The sequence below is a fragment of the Macaca thibetana genome, chromosome 8 (genome assembly GCF_024542745.1).
Source record: "Macaca thibetana thibetana isolate TM-01 chromosome 8, ASM2454274v1, whole genome shotgun sequence".
NCBI lineage: Eukaryota > Metazoa > Chordata > Mammalia > Primates > Cercopithecidae > Macaca > Macaca thibetana.
In genome coordinates, this window is record NC_065585.1 from 20059594 (window position 1) to 20085896 (window position 26303).

Genomic DNA, 26303 nt, shown 5'->3' on the forward strand with positions numbered 1-26303 from the left:
ACCATGGAAGTTTCTTGGTGTCTTCACCATCCTCTTCCAATCCCAGATGCCCTGGGGGTCCACAGCATTCCTTCTGTAGGACTCTTAACAAAGCTGCTCCTTCCAGTATCTTCCTCAGCAACCTAAGTCCTGTCCCAAGTCCCCATAACTATGTCATTATCCGCAGTCCTTTTTGGTAATAGCCTTGCCGTAAGCTTAACTCCCTCAAAATCCTAAATCATTTCTGCATGAAAATTACCCTGAAAAGGAAGCTGCCTGCTAGTCTGTTCTCACACTGATATGAAGGAATATGGGTGGGGACACAGAGCCACACCGTATCACTGCCATCCTACTGTGGCAACTTGAACATCAACAACTTAGATGAGAGCAAGAACGACGTTTCCACCCTGAATCTCTATGGTTATGTCCTCCTCTGGAAAGGAAGGAACAAACCAAACCAAACCAAACCCAGAAGCCAAAATCTGTTTGACAGTCATTTTGCTAGTGGTGGGGGAAGATGCATTGATTTGTAGTCAGGAGGCAAAGTTTGAGTCCTGGTTCTGCCACAAGCTACACCTTGTCCCAAGCCAGCCCATTGGCATCATCTGTAAAATTAGGACTAAAGGATTTCTCAGGTTCCTTCAGTTTTCTCATTTTATGATGTTATTTCTTTTGTCTGAAGGCCTCAAATTCTGATATTGAAGGGAAGACTTGATAGGCTTTGATTATTTCACTATCATAGTAGAAAGGATTTTCAAGGAGTCTCAATGGAGAACAAGGGTAGCCTCTAATCCTGGGCATGAGGGCATCGAGGCCAGGGCAGAATTTTAAGTGAACTGTTGCTTGGTATGTAGGGAGCTTGGAAGTCTCACCACCTGCAAAGATTGTGTGTGGGAACATCTATATCTCAAAGATACCTTGTTCTTTTTCATTTGTAATCTTGTTAACAATAACCACATGAAGTGAGATCTTTAGTTCTCTGAAAAGAAAGCTAACTGCTAAAAAGGCCAGATCTGGGAAAGTGAGTTTTTAACCAGAAAATAGAAGTTTAGGGTCAGTTAGATGGGAATCTTATGAAACCACGCAAATGGGTCCACCATATACTCTGCTAAAACAAGGCTTGCTAGTGATTTGGCCGGTATTTTTCTCAACTGAAAGAACTTAAAAATTGAAATTTTTATTGTAAAAGCTTTGTAAGTTATTTTAGCCCTGTTAGAATCTCAAGTAGTAACTTAATTTGCCAGGTTATATTTTACTGCTCTTTCAGAAGTAACAATTTACTTTCATGATATTTGGAGATTTACTGAACTTTTATGATACCCTTTGAACGTCCATAGTCTCTTCAAATTTACTGTAGATAAACCCAGTCAATTCTAATGGATTTTAAGGTATTATACTGGGTATTACAAGTGCTTATTTGTTCACTGTTTCTTGATGTCATTCTGGCCTGGTTTATAAATGTTATACAGTGGAACTTATAAAGCCCTTGATTGTCCTTCCTGTCAGAATCTGATATTTTTAGAGAACTCAGCAAAGAACCTTTCAGTTCAAATCTGAGTCACAGCCCCAAAATAATATAAATAATTTTTTTTAAAGAAAATAACCTTATCAAATTGTTTCACTAGAGAGATGAGGAAATCAAGGTGAAGACATTAAGGCAACTTCCCCAGTTATTTAATGGAACAGGTTTCCCTCTGCACTTTTCATCCCACTTTGGTTTTTTTTTTTTTTTTTTTTTTTCATTATCATGAAGCTATGTAAATGAGCCCACAACAAGAAACAAAAAGACATGAAAGTTCATTCTTCATTTTATTTTCATGTCCCAACAACTCATCTCAAATACTAAATTCAAAAGAAAAACTGTAGTTCTCCTCAGTATTAGCACTAATTTATGGTAAACAATCATTTCTTTTAAATATCTAACTTGTTTTACCCTTCACTTTGCAAATTAAAGCATGTATTTACATATTTATATACAAAAAAACTTCAAAAACAAATTAATCCAAATCTGGGTCCAAGAGTTTCCACTTTAGAAGTGGTATGGTACTATGCTATACACCTCCTCTTCCAGAAGTCTCTTAGGACTTGGTAAGTTCCAAATATTCATTCACCAATCGTTCCCCTTTAAGCTTAATGAACCATATGCTTCATTTCTGAGTAAATGAGAGGAAATATTACAGAACACGCTTTGTACAAAACAGCACCACTACTGAGAAGAGCTCGAGGTTTTGTAATCCAAGGTTCCGACTTAAAGCAAAAATATATGGCATAGACTGCAACAGCAAAGAAATGTCCAATTAAAACCAGAGGGTTAGGAGACAATCTGTAATAGAAAAAAATACATATTGGTAAGACTCAGAAACTAAAATTTACTCCAAAGATTCCAATTACATATAATCTGTAAAGCCCAACAAACAGCCTACGTTTTTTCACCCAAGCACCATCATTCTGTATCAAACATTCTGTATTTTAGAGGACTTCACAAACATGTCTGCATGTTAAGTTTGATGGCAGGAGCAAACTCCCCTGCCCTTTTTTTTAAAAATATATAAGAAAAAATACTTAGACTATATCCCTTTCAGAGAAGCTAGTAACTCCTGTAACTCTAGTTTACATAAGTCATATATTTTTGGCTGTTTTGTTTACTCATCCTGAGATACCATGCTAAAATACCTAGATGGCCTGGTCTGTTGGGATGTAGGGCTTTTAAAAATACCAGTATTAACATTCAGATTATAGACTAATGAGAAATGACTCAAAGGATCACTTTGCAGATGAGAAATAACTCGAAAGATTTCACTTTGTAGACTTTCCAGGAATAGCTCCACATATGTCTGTATGTTCAAAACTAATATGGGGTTGTATAAGTCCCTGTACTTCAATGAAACTAATTTCTCAATTAAAATTTCTCAATTATTCCTGGCTCCCAGAGACCAGAACATATGGATAAATCCATAGGCAAAAAACAAGCTTCTATTTTAATCAAGGGTTACAGCTTCCTCTACCACCACCTTAAACTGCTGTTCCCAGAAAGAAAACAGCACTAAATATTGCCTTTCTTCATTTCTTTGGGCCACCTTCTCATTCGGATACTAATAGATAAAAAAATATCAAAATGTGTAAGGAAGAAAGATTTGCAGTAATTCATCAACTGAACAGTCCTAAGAAAATCTGGCAGATTTGTATCCTCTGTGCCATCACAACTTACACAGAAAGCAGCCCAACAGGACCCGCAACACATTCACCACCAAGTTTGAAATAAAGGAAACAGGCTTTTCTTAGTTGATGCAGGGAATCTAAAATAAAATTGTAAAAATAATCAAATATGTGTACACACTTATGTAGGATCCTAATGATATATCAGAAAAAATGAGAACAAACGCTACATCTTGCAGATAATTTTTAAATATCTAGTCCTAGAATTTCAACTACCAGGATTTCTTTTAAATTCCATAATCAGCATTATGGAGAGTAATACAAATATGAATAAACTTCTTTCTGTTAGTAAATAATTACTAATATTTAGGTCTTGGAAGAGTTGTTTAAAAGGTACTTCCTTGATTTTGCTGTTAATTCATTAAGTGATGCAAAATACTTTGGAAGCTCTGTTTAACACAATTCTAGAAACCAGATTCCCAGTCTCTAAGATGCCCAACCAGTATCTCTAAGCAGTAAATTATCAAGTGAAAAGAAGAGCTGTGAGTAGCGATAAATAGTAATTCCTTATATCTATAAAGTTTTTATACCTTTCAAAGTAACTCATAAAACCCTCACAATATCGTATAATCAATTGATAACCTTTTTAACCATTTAGAATCAATGTTCTGTTCAGGTATGCCTAGATTTTTCTTTACAACAGATTTTTAAAAAGTAAAGGATGCAACAGGTAAACTTTTGCTCCAATAAAGGTCTTTCCTCCTCCAATCTTGTAACTTTTAAAAAATGTTTTGTTGGTAGATTCAAATTCATAATGTAAGAACTCAAGAAGTCAGAAAAGCTTAGAAAGAAGAGCTCAGAAAAACTCTAAATTTAGTTCTTTTTATTTGCCCAAAACTCTAAACTTAGTTCTTTTCTTTTTATTTGCCCCAAACTCTAAACTTAGTTACTTTCATTTGCCCAACCAGCCATTTTAACTTCTATGCCAATTTAGCAAGAGAAATTTGTTTGGAAAAATCACAACCAGTGAGACTGGTGGTTTTGTGGGGGTTTTTTTGGTGGTGGTTCTTTTTTCCTTAGGAAGAGTTAATGGTTATAGAAGCTACAGAAAGCATTTTTATACTGTATCATCTTTTGTAATTATAACCACAGCACTTACCACTAGGGCCTTGTATGATCTATACAAATAGCTATGCTGCAGATATACTAGAGTAATGGCATTTGAGTCAATATTTATTCTTGAAAACTGAAAAGCCTAGTTTCATTAACCTACTATTAAACTGATGTGTACACTGCTGTGGTGAGGAGGTGGCACAGTTGCCTTTTCTCCTCCATTTCTTTTAATTTTTTGTTTGTTCATTTTAGAAGATGGAGTCTCACTCTGTTGCCCAGGCTGAGTGCAGTGGCACTTCATATAGCTCCCTGTATTTAGCTCACTGTATATAGCTCACTGTAGCCTTAAACTCCTGGCCCTAAGTGATCCTCCCACCCTGCCTCCCAAATAGCTGGGACTACAGGCACACGCCACCATGCCTTGCTAATCTTTTATTTTTTGTAGAGATGGGGTCTTGCTTTATTGTCCAGGTTGGTGTGAAACTCCTGGCTTTAAGCGATCCTCCTGCCTTGGCCTCCTAAAGTGCTGGGATTACAGGCATGAATCATCTCGCCTGGCCTCTTTTCCTTCATTTCTAACACTGCTTCTGCTAAGTTGTGTTTTCTATAATATATACATTGACCATGACCTCTCTATAATATGGAAACAGAAACAAAAGCACCAAAATAGTCCAAATAAGTAAAGGGTGAACGCATTGTTACTTGTGCTTTTTAACAGGGACAAGATTAACAGCTCGTATTCATTTTATAAAATACTACGTTAAAAAGAAATTGAAACTAGTGTTAGGAAGAAAAAGACTATTTGCCTTTTAATACATGGCCAAAAACACCTTCCATCACAATCTTGTGTGTGTGGGGACATGAATGATCTAGTCTGCACCAGAGGAATTCAAAATAATGAATATGTTACTGAGGCAATACTATTAATGTTGTCTAAGGAAATTCCACTGCCTTCCAAACTAAAACTAAAGTTTCCCTTCCAAACTAAAACTAAAACTGTTGCTCAAAATGGAATTTTTTTAAAAACTACCAACTTGGGAGTTAGCAAACTCAGGTAACATCTTTATTTCTGGACAAATCACTAACTTTTTTATTCCTTTCCTATGCTAAAAATCTGCAATTGAGAAATACTCACTAAAAAGTGCTACACTTACCATCTGTGGCAGAAAATAATTCATAAAGAGCCTGAGCAAGAATATTCACGACAAAGGAATGAGATGCTTTTCTTTCCCAGTAAAATGATTTTTTGGCCTAAAAAAGAAATAGCTCATTTATTATATGGCAAGGATAAAAAAGCACAAACTGATGTTTATAATCCCCTCAAACTGACATTTATCCTTCTAAGGACTATCTGCAAGTAATGTTGCCTTATGTTTATCATTTACAAAAAAAAAAAAAAAAAATCACCTTCAGAGCAATGGGTTATATGACACTGAAGCTAAATTTACAGCCACCATGAGCTAAGTGGCCCATAGCAATCCAGTGTTACATAATATTCAAATTTAGAAATTCTCTATGATTCGCAGGTTGCATGTCAGGTTCTTCAAGCCTAAGCAAGATGCCTAAGAGCTATTATAAAGCTCAGGTTCCTTAGTACAGATCTCCCCATCAGAGCCCCACTGCTCTTAACCCTCAGAAATAAATCCATTTTGAGACATTTTTGTCAAAATAATTGATCTTACCTCAAAAATAGCTGCATCATCATAAAGGTCAGGGATGCCCTTTAGCAGTTTTCTCCATAGTTTTATATCTTTAAAAGCAACAGTCATTCCTCCACCAGTAAGTGGATGCCTCATATTGTATGCGTCTCCCAAAAGAAGAACACCTATGAAGAGAGGTAATGAAGATTTTATCTTAGAGCATCACTTGAGACAAAAAGAAAGACAACTCAATGTATAAAGATTACTGATGTAAGCTACTAATAAGAAAAATGTGAAAATACATGGAAACAAATCATGATTAAAATTTGCTGAGGCAAAAATTCAAGAGTTGTTTGAATCAATATTGGGTACCTAATAGGTGGCCAGGCACTAGGGATACAGTAATAACAAGAGTGTGGTCTCTGCCCTCATGAAACTCATATACACACCTAATGACAAGTCCAACAATGTCAATACATTTATAAGGCTGCCTTAAAATATGAAGAAAATAAAAGGAATCTACAGGTATCCAGGCCATCTACAGGTATCCAGGCATAAAAAGCAAGTCCTCTGGCGATCATCCTCCTCCCACACAGGAACACTAAAATGAACAACTGTCCACAAAGGAAAGCACCTTCATAAGAACCAAAAATCAGCTTGGGTACCAGCTTGGCCAGTGGGACAGAGCACCAAGGGGGTTCCTGGGATCCCTGATTCCAGGTCTGGGCACGTGGACAGCATTTTTGGATCCATCCTGGGTGACAGGGGAGCCCATTGTCCTGAAGGGAGAGACCCAGGACTAGCGGCATTCACCACCAGCTGACTGAAGATCCCTGGAGCCTTGAGTGAACACCAGACGCAGCCAGGCAGTACCCACTGCAGGCCTGGGGCAGTGGTGGCCAAGGGGAGAGGCTCCTGCTTGAGGAAAGGAGAGGGAAGAGTGGGAAGGAATATGTCTCGAGGTTTGGGTGCCAGCTCAGCTACAGTAGAATAGAGCACCAAGTAGATTCCTAAGGTTCCCAACTCCAGGCCCTGGCTCCTAGACGGCATTTCTGGACCAGTCCTGGGCCCCCAGGAGCTCACTGCCCTCAAGGGAAAGGCACAAGCCTGGCTGGATTTGTACTAACTGTAGAGCTCTTGAGTCTTGAGGGAACATCAGCGGTGACCAGGCAGTCATCACCACATGCCTGGCGCAATACCCAGTGTTGTACTGGCTTCAGGTCTGACTCGGCACAGGCCAGTGGTGGTGGCCACAGGCATACTTGTGTCACCCCTCCCCCCACCAGTTCCAAGCAGCTCAGCACAAAAGGACAGACTCTGTGTTTGAGGGAAAATAAGGGAAGAGAACCAAGAGTTCTTTTCCTGGTAATCCAGGGAATTCTCCCAGATATCACCCAAGACCACGAAGGCAGTACCTCTACGAGTCCGCAAGGGTCACAATGTTAATGGACTTGGGGTGCCCCCTAATGCAGATACGACTGCTATGTCCAAATACTTAGATCACAACACTCACTTCCCTTTGAAAACTTAGAAAGCCTTCCCAAGAAGGATGGGTACAAACAAGCCCAGACTCCGAAGACCACAATAAATACCTAACTTCTCAATGCCCAGACATTGACGAACATCCACAGGCATCAAGACCATCCAGGAAAACATAAACTCACTAAATTAACTCTGATAAATAAGGCACCAGTGACCAATCCTAGAGTAACAGAGATGTGAGCTTTTAGAGAATTCAAAATAGTTGTTTTGAAGAAGCTCAACAAAATTCAAGATAACACAGAGAAGGAACTCAATGCTATCAGATAAATTTAACGAAACAACTGAAATTAAAAAGAAGCAGAAATTCTGGAGATAAAAAATTCAATTAACATACTGAAGAACACGGCAGAATCTCAACAGCAGAACTGATCAAGCAGACGAAAGAATTAGTAAGCTTGAAAACAGGCTATTTGAAAATACACAGAGGAGACAAAAGAAAAAAGAATAATCAAGAATGAGGCACACCTACAAGATCTAGAAAATAGCTTCAAAAGAGCAAATCTAAGTTCTTGGCCTTTAAAAGGAGGTAGAAAGATCAGGGTAGAAAGTTTATTCGAAGAAAAAATAACAGAGAACTTCCCAAATCTGGAGAAAGATACCAATATTTAAGCACAAGGCTACAGAACACCAAGCAAGGATTGGTGATTGATTTAATTCAAACAAGACTAGCTCAAGCCATTTAATAACCAAACTCCCAAAGGTCAAGGATAAAAAAAAAAATAAGATCCTAAAAGCAGTAAGAGAAAGGAAACAACAAACAACGGAGCTCTAGAGCAAAAGATCCTCCCACCCTGCCTCCCAAATAGCTGGGACTACAGGCACACGCCACCATGCCTTGCTCATCTTTTAATTTTTTGTAGAGATGGGCTCTTGCTTTATTGTCCAGGTTGGTGTGAAACTCCTGGCTTAGTATGTCTGGCAGTACATAGTATCATTGTGCTTTTGTATGTTTCCTATGGAAACATACAGTATGTCTGGCAGCAGACTTAGTGGAAATCTGACAGGCCAGGAGTGAGGTGCAAGACACACTGAAAGTGCTGAAGGAAAAGAACTTTTATCCTAGAATAGTATATCCAGAGAAAATATCCTTCAAACATGAAGAAGAAATAAAGACTTTCCCAGACAAACAAAAGTCGAGGGACTTAATCAACACCAGACCTTTCCCACAAGAAATGCTGAAGTGAGTTATTCAATATGAAAGAAAAGGACATTAACGAGCAGTAAGCAATTACATGAAGGTACAAAACTCACAAAAGTTAAAAAGCAAGGGGGATAAAGTTAAAGTGTAGAGTTTTTATTAGTTTTCTCTGCTTGTTTGTAGAATCAGTTGTCATCAGTTTAAAATAATGGGTTATAAGATATGATCTGCAAGTTTCATGGTAATTTCAAATCAAAAGCCTACAAGAGATAGGCAAAAAAATTAAAAGCAAAAAATTAAAACATACTACCAGAGAAAATTACCTTCACAAAAAGGAAACAGGAAGGAAGAAAAGACAGCAAAACAACCAGAAAACAAATAACAAAATGGCGATAGTAAGTATGTACTTACCAATAGTAACATTCAATGTAAATGGACTAAACTCTTCACTCAAAAGGCATAAAGTGGCTTAATGGATTTTAAAAAAGAACCAACGATCTGTTGCCTAAAATAAACACACTTCACCTATAAAGACACACAGACTGAAAATGAAGGGATGAAAAAGATATTCCATGCAAATGGAAACCAAAAAACAGCAGTAATGATACTTACATCAGTAAAATAGATTTCAAGACAAAAACTATAAAAAGAGGCAAAGAAGGTCATTATATAATGATGAAGGGGTCAATTCAGCAAGAGGATGTAACAATTATATATGCATCCAATACCGGAGCACTCAGACATATAAAGGAAATATTATTAGAACTAAAGAGATAGACTCCAATACAATCATGGCTGGAGACTTCAACACACCACCTTCAGCACTGAATAGATCATCCAGACAGATAAACAACAAAGAAACACCAGACTTAATCTGGACTACAGGCCAAAGAGACCTAACAAATATTCACAGAACATTTCATCCAAAAACTGCAGAATACACATTCTTCTCCTCAGCAAATGGATCATTCTCAAGGATAGGTCATGGGTAGGCCACAAAACAGGACTTAAAAAATTCAAAAATCAATTGAAATCATATCAAGTATCTTCTCTGACCACAATGGAATCAAACTAGAAATCAGTAATGTGAGGAACTTTGGAGACTATGCAAACACATGGAAATTAAACCATATGTTCTTGAATGACCAGTGGGTCAATGAAGAAATTAAGAAGTAAATACAAAAATTTCTTGATAGAAATAAAATGGAAAGACAACATATAAAACCTGTGAGACACAGCAAAAGCAATACTTAAAGGGAAAGTTTATAGCAGTAAGTGCCTACATCAAAAAAGCCGGAAAACGTCAAATAAACAACCTAACAGTGCATCTTAACCAGAAAAGCAAGAGCAAACCAAACCCCAAATTAGTAGAAAATAATAAAGATCAGAGCCAAAATAAATGAAATGAAAAAAATACTAAAGATAACAAAATGAAAAGTTGGTTCTTTGAAAACATAAAATCAGCAAACCTTTTAAGACAAACTAAGAAAAAAGAAAGAAAACCCAATTAACTCCTTTTCCTATTCCTATGTCAGCAAATGGCTGGCAAAACTATCTACGCCAGAAACCTGGAATTTACATCAAGAGATTTCACTCTCTTATTACAATATCCAAATCATCACCATGTTCTGTACATTCTACATCCTAGATATTACCCAAATTTATTCATTACCTTTCATTTTACAACCCTAGTTCTGGCCTTTTATCATCAGACAGAATAATTAAATAATCTTAGTATATGTTTTACTGGACTTTCCTCCAAACCATCCTCCACAAAAATGTCAGAGTATATTCCTGAAATAAAAGTCTAATCACACCACTGCCTCATTAAGAAAATTCCGTTTACAAAAGTATCAAAAAAGGTAAAACACTTAGGAATAAATTTAACAAAAGAAATGCGAAACTTATACTCTGAAAACTACAAAATATTGTTGAAAGAAATAAACCCTTACCTTTCAGTCAAGGGAATTCTGACCACAATGACAAGAAAATTCACTGGGGAACAAATACTCTTTCCAACAAATGATACTGGGACAACTGAATATCCACACACAAATCAAGCTGGACCCCCTCCCCTCAACAGACAAAATTTAACTCAAAATGGATCAAAGACCTAAACTAAAGAGGTAAAACTATAAAACTCTTAGAAGAAAATATAGGAGTAACGGGCCAGGCATGTTGGCTCACACCTGTAATCCCAGGACTTTGGGAGGCTGAGGTGGGTGGATCACCTGAGGTCAGGAGTTTGAGACCAGCCTGGCCAACATGGTGAAACCCCATCTCTACTAAAAATACAAAAATTAGCTGGGCATGGTGGCGAGCACCTATAATCCCAGCTACTCGGGAGGCTGAGGCAGGAGAATCGCTTGAACCTAGGAGACGGAGGTTGCAGTGAGCCAAGACCATACCATTGCACTCCAGCCTGGGCGACAAGAGCGAAACTCCATCTCAAAAAAAAAAAAAAGAAAAGAAAAGAAAGAAAGAAAATATAGGAGTAAATCTTTTTGACCTTAGATTGGACAAAGCCTTCCTAAATATGGCATTGGAAGCACAAGCAACAAAAGAAAATACAAACATGAAAATTTAAATCATTTGTACTTCAATGGAAACCATCAAGAAGAATGGAAAGAAAACCCACAGAATGAGAAAAATTTTGCAAATCACATATCTAATAAGGGACTTGTATCTAAAATATGAAAAGGACTCTTGAAACTCAACAACAAAGAATTTTTAAATCTGCCCAATTTAAAAAAAATGCAAAGTCTAAATATACATTTCTCCAAACAACAAATGGCCTATATGCATATGAAAAGATGTTCAACATCATTATCTAAGAGAGAAATGCAAATCAAAAGCACAATGATGAAAGGCCTAGTTCACACCTACTGCGATGGCTATGCACACAAAGATAATACAAGTGTTCACTCACTGACAAGGATGTGGAGAAATGAGAACTCACACGTTGCTAAAGGGAATGTAAATGGGACAGCTATTTTGGAAAACAAGTCTAGCAGCTCCTCAAAAAGTTAAACATGAATTACTATATAATCCAGCAATACCACTCTTGGGTATATACCCAGGAAAAATGAAAATATATGTCCACACAAAAACTCGCACACAGATGTTCATAGCAGCATTGCTTGTAATAACCAAAAAGTAGAAACAACCCAAATATCTATCAGTTGATAAATGGCTAAACAAAATGTAATACAGCCATACAATGGAAGATTATTTGGCCATAAAAACAAATGAAGAACTGAAACATGCTACAACATGAATGAACCTCAAAAAGTATTGTGCTAAATGAAAAGCCAGTTCCAAAGGGCTTTACTATACAATGCGTTTAGGAAACATCCCAAATAGGCAAATCTAGACACAGAAAGTAAATTAGGGGTAGCCTACGGCTGAGTGTTGGGAGGAAATGGGGAGTGAATACCAATGGGTTTCTTTGGGCAAGACAAAAATATTCTAAATTTGATTGTGGTGGTGATGCACACACTGTGAATATACTAAAAAAATCACTGTACTGTACACTTTCAATGGGCAAACTGAATGATTTGTGAATTACACATCAATAAAGTTAGTAACAAAAAAACACTTCAAATGACTTTCCATTGTCTGAAAGATTAAATGTTAAACATATATCCTATCTGTCTACCACTCTGACACCCACCCTATGCTCCTGCCATAGGAAACTACTTGAGTTCCTTGAAAGTGCCACCATTTCTCATCCCTTGGCAGTGTTATTCCATCTACTTAGAAGTTCCTCATCTTACTGTCCACCTCATGAACTCCCACTCATCCTCCAGGTCCAAGGTCCTTTGTTTCCACTGTTTCCTGAACAATGTCCTCCCTAACTACCCCTCCCACTTCACAAGCTTCCCTCCCTGCTCTGCACACTCCTTGACACTGAATCTGTGGGTTTTATTACAAAATTTATCAACAGTGTTGTAAAATTATCTGTCTACATTCCTAAGCAGAAAATTGCCTTCTCTAGGTCAAGGTCAGTTTTTTACCTGTTGTTTACCTGACTAGCACAGTACTTCTATACACTCAATGTTAATAACTAAATAGATCATAAAACTAATTTTGGTATTAATAATGCACTAATCCACAAGTAATAAACTATCTGTCCCAGATGTTACTCGTAACAGTATAAATGTAATCATGTATTTGTCATTTGGAATATTGATTCCTTTATAAAATAAGCCCAAAAAATAATACCTCGTTTGTTCACTGATGAAGGAGGAAGGAAGCTTGCTGGCATGGACCTCAGACGAGAATTCTCAGTGGCTTCTAAGAATGGTCCTTTCAGGTGATCTGCAATCAATCCCACCCACCCAAAGAACTGGGTTATAACACTTCAATTTCAAAGTATCACATATTTTCTTATCAAGTATAAACAAATGCCTACTATACATCTGTTATGGTTGTTACATATATCCCTTGTGATAAATCAAGAATTATTTCATTAATAAAATTATTCATTAAGCACTTAGCTATTAATGCTAAGGAATGACGAAGGAATCTAAGAAAACATTAATATAAACATACATACAACTGAATGAAAAAACAATGAGGCAAATTCAGATGCCATGAAACAGGGAGAAAACCACCCACCTTTCTTCCAAATGTTAACAGACTACTGTCATATTTAATATTTAATGTATTATAATCAATATATTCTGGTAATAATCAGATGAAATACACTACTAATTCACAAACAGCTGGAGGGTATGTACACTAGAGAAAGAATTTGATTTGGAAGCATAGGCCAGCCCTACCTCGCTGAGCTTCAGTTTCTTCATCTATAAAAATGAAATGGTTGGATTAGCTCATCTCTGAGGTACTTGCAAGCAAGCTTTAAATTTCTGTGCTACTTATATAGAAAATGAACTGTCATACAATTCCCAGTGTAATCTGGGAATAGAGTAGCAGAAGCCTCTGTTGAAAATTATTCCATTCATAGAAGGTAATCTTGGTAATCTAACTAATATTAATATAAACCTACCAATGGTTTCTCCCCATAATTTCAGGGCAGTCTACTCCAATTAACCTCTGGATTGGAAAAAAAAAATAAGAAAAAGAAAAACCACCACATTTACAATAAAAGAAAAATAAATGCTAAAAATATCAGGCAATGGACAACCCTTTTCATAAAAATTCATAATTTCCCCATCTGAAAGCTTCAAAAGTGGCTTAACTAAATGAAAATTTATTGAAATGTTTCCATGTACATGTTGAAAATGTCATTATTTAAAATCTAAGTTTACCCACTTCATTTCACTTCATTTCTGTTAATAATTTGTTACTAAAGTGGTTTCACTTAGTTTAAAAAATAACTTGGAAAAAAAACCAGAATATTTAAACAAAATGTACTTATACCAAAAACAGTTTCCTATTACTCTAATCATATCATAATTGACAATCAGGGTTTCCCTTCAATTTTATCAAAATTTTCAAATTTTTTTTTACATTTTTTTCCTACATCATCCCATTCTCAAAAAAAGATCCTAAATACTGTACCATGAAAACTTTAGATCTGTGAAAAAGTTATTTTTATTAATGTTTTTATAAAGCTATCTAAATTTCATGAAGCCTTTGTATTCAACTCAAAACTAGTATGACCCTGAAGATCCCTTACAATTCTCATGTTCTGCGGACAGGACATGTCTGTTCAAAGAGGCAGACAGACAGACCTGATATCAACCCTGGTTCTGCCGCTACTAATAGTTTATACTTGGAGGAGCTAACTAGTCTCTCTGAACCTTAGTTCTCCCGTCTGTAAAATGAGAATAATGATAATGCCTACCTCACAGAGTGGTTACATAGATTAAATGAAATTGTTTGCTAAACACTTTAGAGTAAGCATTCAAGAAATGGCAGCTATCATTACTACAAAAACCAAGCACAACAATATTCAGGTATAAGAGATATTAAAGAATTCAGAGACAGATTCCTGTCCAGAGACAACCTTAAAAAATACCATATATGCCAATAAAAACAATTATTTTTAAAAACTATGCTATTACCTGACAAAAACATATTGAAACTTTTTTTTTTTTTTTTTTGAGATGGAGTTTCGCTCTTGTTGCCCAGGCTGGAGTGCAATGGCATGATCTCGGCTCACCACAACCTCCGCCTCTCGGGTTCAGGTGATTCTTCTGCCTCAGCCTCCCCAGTAGCTAGAATTCCAGGCATGCGCCACCACGCCCAGCTAATTTTGTATTTTTAGTAGAGACGGGGTTTCTTCATGTTGGTCAGACAGGTCTTGAACTCCCGACCTCAGGGGATCCACCCACCTGGGCCTCCCAAAGTGCTGGGATTATGGGCATGAGCCATCGTGCCCGGCCGGAAACTTTTGTTTAATTTGGAGTTTGTTTTGCTTTTTTTATGTGCTAGTTTAAGTAGTTGAGTTCCAGCATATCTGGTTGACTGGATGAATGTTTCACCTGCCATCCTTATCTCTGGCCTATTTTAGACACACCTTTTGTAAGAACTGAAGATGCTATTTCTTACCAGGTATTTGTGGGTAAATTTTTTCAACCATGTATTCTCTTAAATTCCTCGGCATTTCTCCTCTAACGTCAACAAGTACTCGAGTTTCACTGGATGAAATCTGGTAGATGAGAACTGGACTCGGGTTAGCTAAAATAAGTTCAGCATGATTTGCTTTAAACTGTGGTGCATTCTAAAAAAAAAAGAAAATGTTTTAACAATTTTCAAATTTCAAGTTTATTTTACTGAAATTACAGTAAGACACTCCTACAGTACCTTCATAAGAAAGCCAACAAAATGAGATGATACAGAAACTTTATTGGAGATCAGGCTTTTCCTGAACTTGGAGAAAAGCCCATCTGCAACAACAGTCAATGGAGCGTGAAGTTCCTGTAACAGAAATGAAGACTACTCAGTTTAGTAGTCAGAAACACACAGTAAAAAAAAGCCATTCTTAAAAAATGTGCATGAAGAGATTTAAATATATTATCAGATAGCATTATAGAGGGTAGCTGAAGGTAATACTATTGAAGAAACTGTTAGGTGGGCTTCAGATAAAGCATGAGCAGTGTTTAGACACTTCCTCTGAGTCACTGAGGATCATCTCCCTTTGCAGCCCTCTCATGTAAACCATCTGGGATTACTCTCCACTTTGAAAGACAATGGGGGAAACAACTACAAGGCAGGCATGTAACACAAAGCAGTGAATCTCATTAAAAATTCCAGGGACTAGCCAGATTCTTTCATTCTAAAATTCTCTAACTTCATATAGTGCTTTTAGTCAGCAGCAAGGGCTTAGAAGAATTTTTGTACAAATGACTACATGTATTTGTAATACTACGACAGAAGCAGAGAAAACATTCCAGTCACCACCATTAGAGTACAATTTCTAAGAGGTGGTAACTGGAAAACATTCCAGTCACCTTCATTAGAGTACAATTTCTAAGAGGTGGTAACCCGAAAACATTCCAGTCACCTTCATTAGAGTACAATTTCTAAGAGGTGGTAACCCTATGGGGAGCAGTCCAGAATTACGTGTTTTTTACTACAATAAATTTTTTTTAAAAAAAGGATAAATTGGCCCAGCATGGTGGCTCACGCCTGTGATCCCAGCACTCTGGGAGGCTGAGGTGGGAGCATCACCTGAGATTGGGAGTTCAAGACTAGCCTGACCAACATGGAGAAACCCCATCTCTACTAAAAATACAAAATTAGCCGGGTGCAGTGAAACATGCTTGTAATCCCAGCTACTCAGGAGGCTGAGGCAGGAGAATCGCTTGAACCCGGGAGGCGGAGGTTGCAGTGAGCCGAGATCGTGCCATTGCACTCCAGCCTGGGCAACAAGAGTGAAACTCCGTCTCAAATAAATAAATAAATAAATAAAATAAAAGGACAAATTGTTCTGAAAAAGATTCACTGTTGCCTGAGTTAAATTGCTTATTTTATCTGAATCATTTCTTTTATGTTGAATCTTGCCTTCTTTCCCCTACTACTTCCCCTCTGCTTCTCTGCTGATGTATATTACTCAGTTTCAAAAGTATTCATATTAGTTCTGTTTAAAAAGCTTTTTGCATAGCCTTCTGAGGTCCTCTAAAAAACAATGTGTTGCAATCTGAAACCTATCCTATTGCACAGGGCTTAGAAATAACTCAGTCCATTTGAAAAATAACACAGGCTGAGTATCTCTAATCCAAAAATCTGAAATCCAAAACTTTTTGAGCAGCAATATGACAAAGAAAATACTCATTGGATCATTTGAAATTTAAGATTTTCGGATTAGAGATGCTCAACTGGTAAATATAATGCAAACATCTGAAGAAAATAAAAAAATCTCAAAACACTTCTGATCCCTAGCATTTCAGAAAGAGATACTCAACCTGTAAATTGGTACGCCTACTTTTTTAAAGCGGTAAGTGAAAAAGAAGGAAAAACAACATCTCTTAGAAGAGGTAACATTGGTATTTCTCACCTTGATATCTCCAGTCTCTTTATCTTTGTACTGAACTCCCATCACAGCATCATCTTCCTCTAATAACTGTAACACAACACCTTCAATAAACTTTGCACTAAAGAATAAAAAAAATATATATTTCTAAAGCAGCACATTTCAGCAATTTAAATTAAATTCCTTATCTCCAGTTGATCCATATAAACTGGACATGCATGTGTGTACAAACACGTGTCCAATGTGTGGTTTTTATTTTCTAATTTATCAACATTTAATACATATTACTAATGTAATGATTTTAAAAGTATCTTAAAAAGTAACATTGGATTTTTATCTTAATTTGTTAAAAAATAAAATATAGGCAGAGAAACTTTACATACCCTCATACATCGATACACAGAGGGGAAACCAAGAATTGGAATGCATCCTGCAAACTGTTAAGAGTAATTATTTCTGGCCAGGCGTGGTTGCTCACGCCTGTAATCCCAGCACTTTGGGAGGTCAAGGTGGGCGGATCACAAGGTCAGATCAAGGCCATCCTGGCCAACATGGTGAAACCTTGTCTCTACTAAAAATACAAAAATTAGCCAGGCGTGGTGGCGGGCACCTGTAATCCCAGCCACTCAGGAGGCTGAGGCAGGAGAATCGCTTGAACCCGGGAGGCAGAGGTTGCAGTGAGCAGAGATCACGACACTGCACTCCAGCCTGGGTGACAGAGCGAGACTCCATCTCAAAAAAAAAAAAAAGTAATTATTTCTAGTCAGAACAGGTAATTTTTATAATCCTTATATTTGGGAGTATTTTTCCATTTTCTTTTCTTTTTTTTTTTTTTGAGACAGAGTCTCGCTCTGTCACCCAGGCTGGAGTGCAGTGGCACAATCTCGGCTCACTGCAACCTCCGCCTCCTGGGTTCAAGCAATTCTCCTGCCTCAGCCTCCCACGTAGCTGGGACTGCAGGCGCGTGCTACCACGCCCAGCTAATTTTTTCGTATTTTTAGTAGAGACGGGGTTTCACCATATTGGCCAGGCTGGTCTCGAACTCCTGACCTCGTGATCTGCCCACCTCAGCCTCCCAAAGTGCTGGGATTACAGGCATGAGTCACAGCACCTGGCCATATTTTTGCATTTTCATACAGTGAACATACTCTTCTTCCATGGATATCAAGTCTTTTCAGTCCAGAAGATAAGTCCACTTACTTCTTCACTTGCTTTGTCAATACTTTAGTCTGTGTCAATCACATGAGGGTTCTCATGCTTAAAACTTCTTCGATTAGTGTTTTAAAGGTTACTGGTAAATATAAGTTAATAATCAAGAGAAGAAGCCAGTCCTAACAGACTGGGTCTTTAGTGAGAATGAAACAGGGATTTCTCCTTGCAGTTTTATATCCTGACTTCTAATAGAAAGTATCATAACCACAAACCTAAACTCCAAAATGTGCACAAATGGACTTATGCCTTAGTTACAAATATATCCTCTAAATTCCAATCACATAAAAATACATAATTTTCATTTAGTCAAAGGAGAACTCTTCATAGTTCTATGTCAAAGGAAAATTCTCTATATGATATTCTTAACAAAAGCACTGAATATCTAACACTCTTCTGATAGTTTAATATACATATGTTCTAGACTATGCCCCAAAAATTCATTAAAATTTATAAAATCTTATTTGTACAAAGGTCAAATTTAAATGTATTAATTGTTTAGTAATTATATATTTGAAACTGGGGTCTTACTTGGGCTCTGCCATAGCTGCTTTCCGGAGACTCATGATGAATCTTCCGTGATGGAAAGCTCTTCCACTCTGCACTTGATTGTTTTCTGACAGGGGGAAAGGAATCTGAACCTCTGATTTGCTTTCCTGATCATGAATCATGTAACCATTTACAGCCTGGGCATCAAGACCTTCCACTGTATCTGCAAAACAATTGAGTTCAAAACAATCAATTCTGTTAACACACCCAGAGTTAAACTAAGAACCAAAGAGGACATACACACATCAAAAATGACTCTCTGCCTTCAAATCTGGAGAACTGAACTAATATAACTATTTCAGAAACCATGATGCTTCTAGAGGTCAATGAGAGTCTTAGCAAATCTGTAGTATCATTTAAAGATAACAACATAACTATTTCAGGTCTGTAATTCCACTTCACTTCAGCAAGAAAATGCAACATGAAATAAACCAATCCTCTCCTGAGTAAACCTATTCTGCCATAAAGACATAGGGACACATTCAGTCCTTCTTAACACTTTTTTTCAATGTATGAATATGTAGATTTGTCACCAAAAAGAAATAAAAAGAAAATAAAACCAGTATGGAAACTCAAAAAAACCCCCAATTTATATATAAAGACTGAATATATGAAAAAGTAGATTTTCCAAACCAAATGGAAAGGGTAGAATTATCCCCAACTGTTGATGATTACATACTATCCATCAAAATTTACTCAGGACAAACTGCAAAGAACTTTTTAGTACATCAAATAATTTAAATGGCAGCAAACAAAACACTGAATTCATCAGAATCATGTAAAAATTGCTTTCTTAAATCTAAAGCAGCAAAAGAAGTTGAAAAAGAAAAAACTTTCAATAGAAAATATAACTAAGTGCCAACTGAAAATTAGAAAGTTTAAAATTAATTTTAAAAATAAAAGCTAAAACAATACTTTGGGAAAGACATATGAAATAGAACAAAAGATTAATATGTGTATACATAATAAAATTTACTCATTAAAAACCACTGGAAAGATATTAAGATGCCAATAGTAATGGACAAAAACATGTATGGATGATTCATATAAAGCAATACAGAAACAGTGAACAAATCAGAAAAAATGTTCAAGTGATAAAAAAATCAAGTAAAAATTAAAACAATACCATCAAAATCACTGATGAGATTATGATAAAACTGATAAATTCATATATTACTGGTGATACTATAAACTAATATATTTTAGAAAATATAACAATAATTATCAAGAACCATGAAGACATTAGCATCCTTCGATGTAATAATCTTAATCTTGGAAATCCATGTAAGAAATTCATCCTAAAGATATATTTAATAATCTTTAAAGTTACATGCAAGAATCGGTTCACTATAGTGTTACCTAATAAAGGGTAACTGAAAATAACCTAAACATTCATCTAAGTTTGAAAAGTGAAGTATATTATGAAGTCAACTGAAAAATTACTATGCTTGGGCTTAAAATGATAATGACAAAGAATGGTTAACAGTATTGGAAATACATTTATGTCAAGCGAAAAAGTGGACTCTAGTATATATATTAGTGACATAAAATGTTTAAATATGGTATTGACTAGATGTTTGTGTCCTCCCAAAATTCCTAAACTAAAACTCTAATCCCCAATGTGATGATATTTGGAGATGGAGCCTCTAGGAGGTGATCAGGTCATGAGGGTAGACTCTCATGATAAGATAAGTGCCCTTGGAAAAAGAGACAGGGGAGGGCTTGCTTCTTTGTCTGTCTCCCACCTTCCCCACCCCACCCTACCCCACCACCCCATCCCCACACAAAGTAGGCAATGAATAAACATTTCCTAAATGAATAGCCAGTGCTTAAAAAGCACTGGTTGAATGGATGAATGGTGCTTAAATAAGATTCTACGTAATAACACTGTAACAAGTATACAATAAACTCTCCACAAATGACAGTTCCCTTCACCTTTCACAAAATTTAATGCCCTCATTCTAGGATTTATCAGTCCTTAGTTTTGACCATTACAGTCTTTTGGCCATGTTGTTATATCTCATTAAGTCTAATTCACATGTGATCATACTATTAAATGTTTATTTTATCCTTTGCTCTCATTTTCATGCAAATTTGTTGGTAAATGAGTATAGAAAATGTTATAAATGAAAATAAAATGGAGTACCTTCTTACTGGTCATAGGATGGTCTAAATGAAGAGTGCTTGTTTATACCACGTAACTCTCCTGAAAATCAATATGAACCTACCTCCAAGACCAAGGTCTTTGAGAACATGATAACCACCCGGCTGCAGGAATTCTCCAACTATTCTGTCAGGCTCTTTTAAGTCTCTCTCGATTACTGTCACCTTTCTTCCATCTCTGGAAAGCACTGCTGCCAAAGCAGAGCCAAGCACGCCAGCTCCCACGATGATAACTTCTGGGTCATTTTGAGAGGATGTTGATGTAGAGGCAGCTGCTCCTATTAAGGTTGTTTCTGAAATATTGGTTCCTTTTCTGCGCTGTTTTAAAAAAAAGGTAAACTATGTATCCAAATCTGTTAGATTCAAATCATGCTACTACCATGTAGACACACTGGACTTTTTCGCATCCTGGGCTAAAGCTAGATACTAAACATTATCAAACCAAACAAATTGTTACATTTTAAAATCTAGATAATATATAATAATCAATGATATCAAAATATTCATTAAATAAAAGTGTGTCATATTATCCCAATAAAATTAAATATTTATTGTTTTCTAAACATGATATTTGGAAAATGTTATACATACATATTTAGAAATCCACACTGGGCCGAATATAATAAATGCTCATAAGGGACTTCAAAGACTTCTTATAGGGCAAACTGTATCATTAATAACTAAATTCTTCAAATATATCCTGGGAATCAACGAGATGCAAATCACTTACAACTTCTGATTTGACTTCATCTTACAAACTATTCAGCACCTTTTAGATATCTTCTTTTTGTTTATTTGTTTGTTTAAGATTGAGTTTCACTCTAGTTGCCCAGGTAGAGTGCAGTAGCGCAACCTCCGCCTCCCAGATTCAAGCAACTCTCCTGCCTCAGCCTCCCGAGTAGCTGGGATTATAGGCATGTGCAACCACGCCCAGCTAATTTTATATTTTTAGTAGAGACGGGGTTTCTCCACGTTGGTCGGCTGGTCTTGAACTCCCAACCTCAGGTGATCCGCCTGCCTCAACCTCCCAAAGTGCTTTGATTACAGGCATGAGCCACCAAAAATTTAATGAAAATTAGATATTTTCATTATTCATCTTTATTTTCTCTTTCTGGATTTTCATTTGAAAAATCTATCTCAATTTAATATCACTTTTATATGACAAAAGGATTGTCAAATCTTGCCTACCAATCTATTAATTGAAGATTATCTAAATAAACAAAATTACAAGAGAACAAATAACTCATACTGACCTTTAGGATTTGACTTGTTTACAATTTTGGCCCTTAACATATAAGCACATATTTAATTTATCCCTCCTTTTTCCCCATCCTGATACTCTAAGAGATCCTAGTCAAACAGTTGGTCCCCAAAAAAGCAACAAGGAAAAACATTAAACCTATCACTGGCTGAACTGACAGCAAAACTTTAACTTTGATCATAAAAAGATGCAAAGTCTTGTTTTGAGAGATTTATGACCACTGAGAATAATAGTGCACACTGGCTTTTTAAAATGAACAATTCAATTTTGTAGTATTTCTCCTTGGTAGGTAGATTCACACATTTGAATACCTTTCAGATACAGAATTGCAAGGAATCACCTTCCTTGAGTTCTCTGACCTTAATGATTAAGGTAAGACTAAATACCATTTGAAGGGGTTTGTAAAAAATTATCAAGCAAAAAGGAAGAAGACGAAGCCTAAAATCCTTTAGAGCTTTACTCTGTGATTCTAACATCCACCCAACATTCTTTTACCTCTATAATGGACTGGGAATTAGGTCTATTCCTTTTTTAATATAATTTCTCTTAGAAAAATACTTTTCTGTCCTTTACTACGGAAAGATGTCAATATTCTACTCTTCCCATTAGTTCTGTCTTAATGACCAGAACTGACTATATTTAAATTACAGTAGAGGGCAAGACAAGCCCCTCTTGTCATCTTAACCAAAAATGTGTTTCTTCATAAGTTTTTCCTGTTTTATACACACACACGCACACACACACACAGACATCCTGAAAGGAGAGCTCTGGAAGAAAACAGGCGTTGCAGAGCCTCATCAGTAGAGTAAGCACTAATGGGAACTTAGTACTCAATAGATCACAATCTAACAACTCCCTGGTGCAAAAAAAATAAAGACAAAGCCTGGGGCATTCACAAAATGGAACCAGTATTGATTGCTGATAACCCAATTTTCCTACTCCAAAATTTCTCTACACAGCATGAAAACAGGAATAGCATTCCAGCCACCTGAACTACAGCTCAGTGACCTTAAGGGAAATGATCTCAGACCACAATACGAAAGAGTTCAAATTGAACATTAAGGATTCCCTCTCCCTCCTTTCCCATTCCTCAAACCCATTCACCATGTCACTGAACTAAGCGCTACTCAGAAGGCTCATCCTAAGAGATGTATATTACCTCTATACTAGTATTAACAGCGACTATCATCAGGCGGTTATTGACTAGGTATTAACTACCAGCAAGGGTGGTGCCATTCCCAGCTAATGGAAGAGGTAACAGATTCTCACAGAAATTAAGCAATTTGCCAAAGATCTCACATTCAGAAATGGTGGCGCAAAAATTTAAAAAGCAAGTGTGGGTTTACTGCTATAGTCTCTTGCCTGATAGTCCTGCTTCCATTCTTGTACCCCTATAACCCATTCACCATACAGTAACGGCAATGTTCTTTTTAAAAAGTAAAAGGCCGGGCTCGGTGGCTCACGTCTGTAATCTCAGCACTTTGGGAGGCTGAGGTGGGCGGATCACTTAAGGTCAGGAGTTCGAAACCAGCCTGGCCAACATGGTGAAACCCTGTCTCCACAAAAATATACACACACACACACACACACACACACACACACACACACACAAAACTAGCCGGGAGTGGTGGCATGCACTTGTAATCCCAGCTCCTTAAGAGGCTGAGGCACGAGAATCGCTTGAACCAGGGAGGCGGAGCCGAGATCACGCCACTGCATTCCAGCTTCGGCGACAGAGCGAGACTTTGTCTCAAAAAATTAAAATTAAAAAAAAGAGTAAACATCAAATAATGTTACTCCGATGCTTAAAATCCTCCAGTGCTCTTGGGAGAACTCTTGGGAAAAAGTCCAAACACTCATTGCCAACATGCCCTAAATGATCTGGCCCAAACTACTCTCCCCTCATCTCCCAGTGGCCGCCTCTGCTTCCTTTGCAGGAATCCCAACTATACCTGTATTTGAACAGCTGGTCTTTGCGTTAGGACATTACTGCAAGCATTTGCTCAATGCTCCAATATTCGGGGGAGGAGGACTTTGAACCCAATGCCTCAAATTGTTGAGCATTTTCCTTCTGCCTGCTTTTCAAACTGTTCTGTCACTTTCCCCCGTCAGCTGTCACTTCTTACAAGTACTGGCCTTACCGGCAGCAGCACGTTTCTTTCTCCCTTAGGCACAAATCCAATCCTTACCCAAGAATTTTTAAGAACTTTTCCATCATGGAAAGTGGTTGTTCTCCTCCTTCAAAGTGAAATTCTAATGTTTCATTCCATCTTTCATAATCAAATCAATAACCAACCTCCATCTGAGGCTCAACCAATGCTAAATGAAACGAATGTTTTCATTCATTCTTAAGGTCAAAGATGTAACCAAGGCACAGCAAAGAGTTTAAAATAAAAAATACATGAGAATTTATACAAGCACTAACCTACCTAGCCTTTTGCCCTTTAAATAAAACTTCCATTTGAGCGAACCCAATCCTACTTCTACGTAAGACATTCATCTGCCCGCTTTGAAATCAACCTACCCTCCTGGCCTCGAGCTGCTCCTTATTTTCTGATTCAGGGGGGGACTTGGCCCAGAAGAAGCCAATGAAAGGCAGGGCTGAGAGAATATCCGAGAAGAGGGCGAACTGGGAGCCGCTCCGCTGGCGCCCGAGGAGACCCCCGTTTCGGTGGCGACAGCGGTAGGAGAGCACCAGGCCCAGCGAGAGGAACACCAGCACGCACAACAGGACCTCCCTGTTGGCCAAAGTGACGAAGTCCCCGCACTTCTTATAAAAATAGGTGAAAGTGGCAATGCCCAGAAAAGTCCACATGGTTCCAAGGCTTCTTTGGTGGCACCGGTCAAGGCGGAGATTCTCTGCTCGGGTGGGTTTAAGGTTCTCCCCAAAATGCGGTACCAAGAGGAGCACGGACAGCCGGCCAGACTCCAGTCAACAGCGTCCCAGGACGAGAAGTCCGATCAGACCAGTTTTTAAAAATCATATAAAGTTAGTGTAAAAGTATGTGAAGCCAAGTTGTACAGGACGTAGAAAGCAGTATTTAAAAATCGCCTGCTGAACAGCTCCCGAGCAGACTCGCTCCTCCTCGCCCAGGCAATCCAGATATTCCCTTTTTTCTTTTTTGATGGTGTTCCCTGGGCGGTTGCTGCGGGTGATGGATAGATACTCTTCTGATACTGGCTCTTCGTGCTATAATTTCTTTTCCCACCAACAGCAGGTGCCCTTTCAGAAGGGAATGGGAGTGAAGGGAGGGTCACAGAAACACCTCTGCACTGGGGAAAACGCGGTCTCGCCTCAGGCGACAGCGACCGGAAGGCACAGGGGCTGCGGACCGGCGCGGGCTCAGAGGCTTCTTTTTCCGCGCACGGCGACGCTGCACAGGCCAACCTCGGAAAAACGCCTGCGCCGCCGCCTTCTCCAACAAAAGATGGCCTCGGACTCAAGAGTGCGGCTCCAGGGCAGCGCAGCTCCAACCTCGCGACTCAGAGGCCTCCCGCTTCGCTGGCCCCCAAACCCGCCAACTGCGACTTCGCTTCCCCACCGATGAAAGGCGGTTTCCAGGGGACCTCCCTCAGACCGCGGCGGCGGCTCCCGATGGCCTCCTCACCAGCATCCCTCACGGGCGGCGGCTTTCCCCAGCGCTGCGCGGCCGCAGTAACCAGAGTGATCGTCGCGCGCCCCCGCTCGCCGCCCGGTTCCACGCGCCTCAGCCGCCCGGGCTGGCTCGGCCCAGACGAGGGACCAAGGGGCGGGGCTCAGGCGCGAGTCCGCCCGTCCCGCGCACTCCGCGTGCTGGCCCCGCCCCCCACCCCGCTCTCGCAGCCGCCTGCCAATGAGGGCGCGCACCGCGCGGTAGGCCGAGATGGCGCTATGCCGCATTTGGCCAATCGCAGGCGGCGCAGCCTGCGCGGCGACGCCCCGAAAGGCGCTAGGGCGATGTTGCGTGGTGTGGGTGGGGGCGTGGGGAAGGGCGCGGGCGGGCTCCTGCCGGGGTGGGGCCAGGGGTCGCCTGGGATGCGCTCCGGGGCCGAGGCCGGGGCCGGGGTCGGGGTCGGTTCACCGCAGCAGCTCCATCTCCTGCGCCCTCCCTGGACAGAGGTGTGCTCGCT

General features: G+C 38.5%; 2 protein-coding genes across 2 annotated transcripts in view; both read right to left on the reverse strand.

Moving 5' to 3' along the window:
• Positions 1-1775: 1775 nt before the first annotated feature.
• SQLE (squalene epoxidase) lies at positions 1776-25082 on the reverse strand. The gene is made up of 11 exons (XM_050801700.1): positions 24718-25082; positions 20998-21250; positions 18752-18932; positions 17036-17132; positions 15343-15456; positions 15088-15259; positions 12793-12888; positions 5931-6073; positions 5403-5499; positions 3188-3275; positions 1776-2302 (listed from the first exon to the last, which is right to left on the reverse strand). Exons 1-11 carry the CDS (start codon positions 25006-25008, stop codon positions 2110-2112), a joined length of 1725 nt encoding a protein of 574 aa, XP_050657657.1. The 5' UTR covers positions 25009-25082; the 3' UTR covers positions 1776-2109.
• ZNF572 (zinc finger protein 572) overlaps positions 21155-26303 on the reverse strand; it is a 33486-nt gene continuing 28337 nt past the window's right edge. The window contains exon 4 of the transcript XR_007728289.1: positions 21155-21250. The gene's annotated coding sequence lies outside the window, so the exon portion shown is untranslated. The remainder of the gene's footprint in view (positions 21251-26303) is intronic.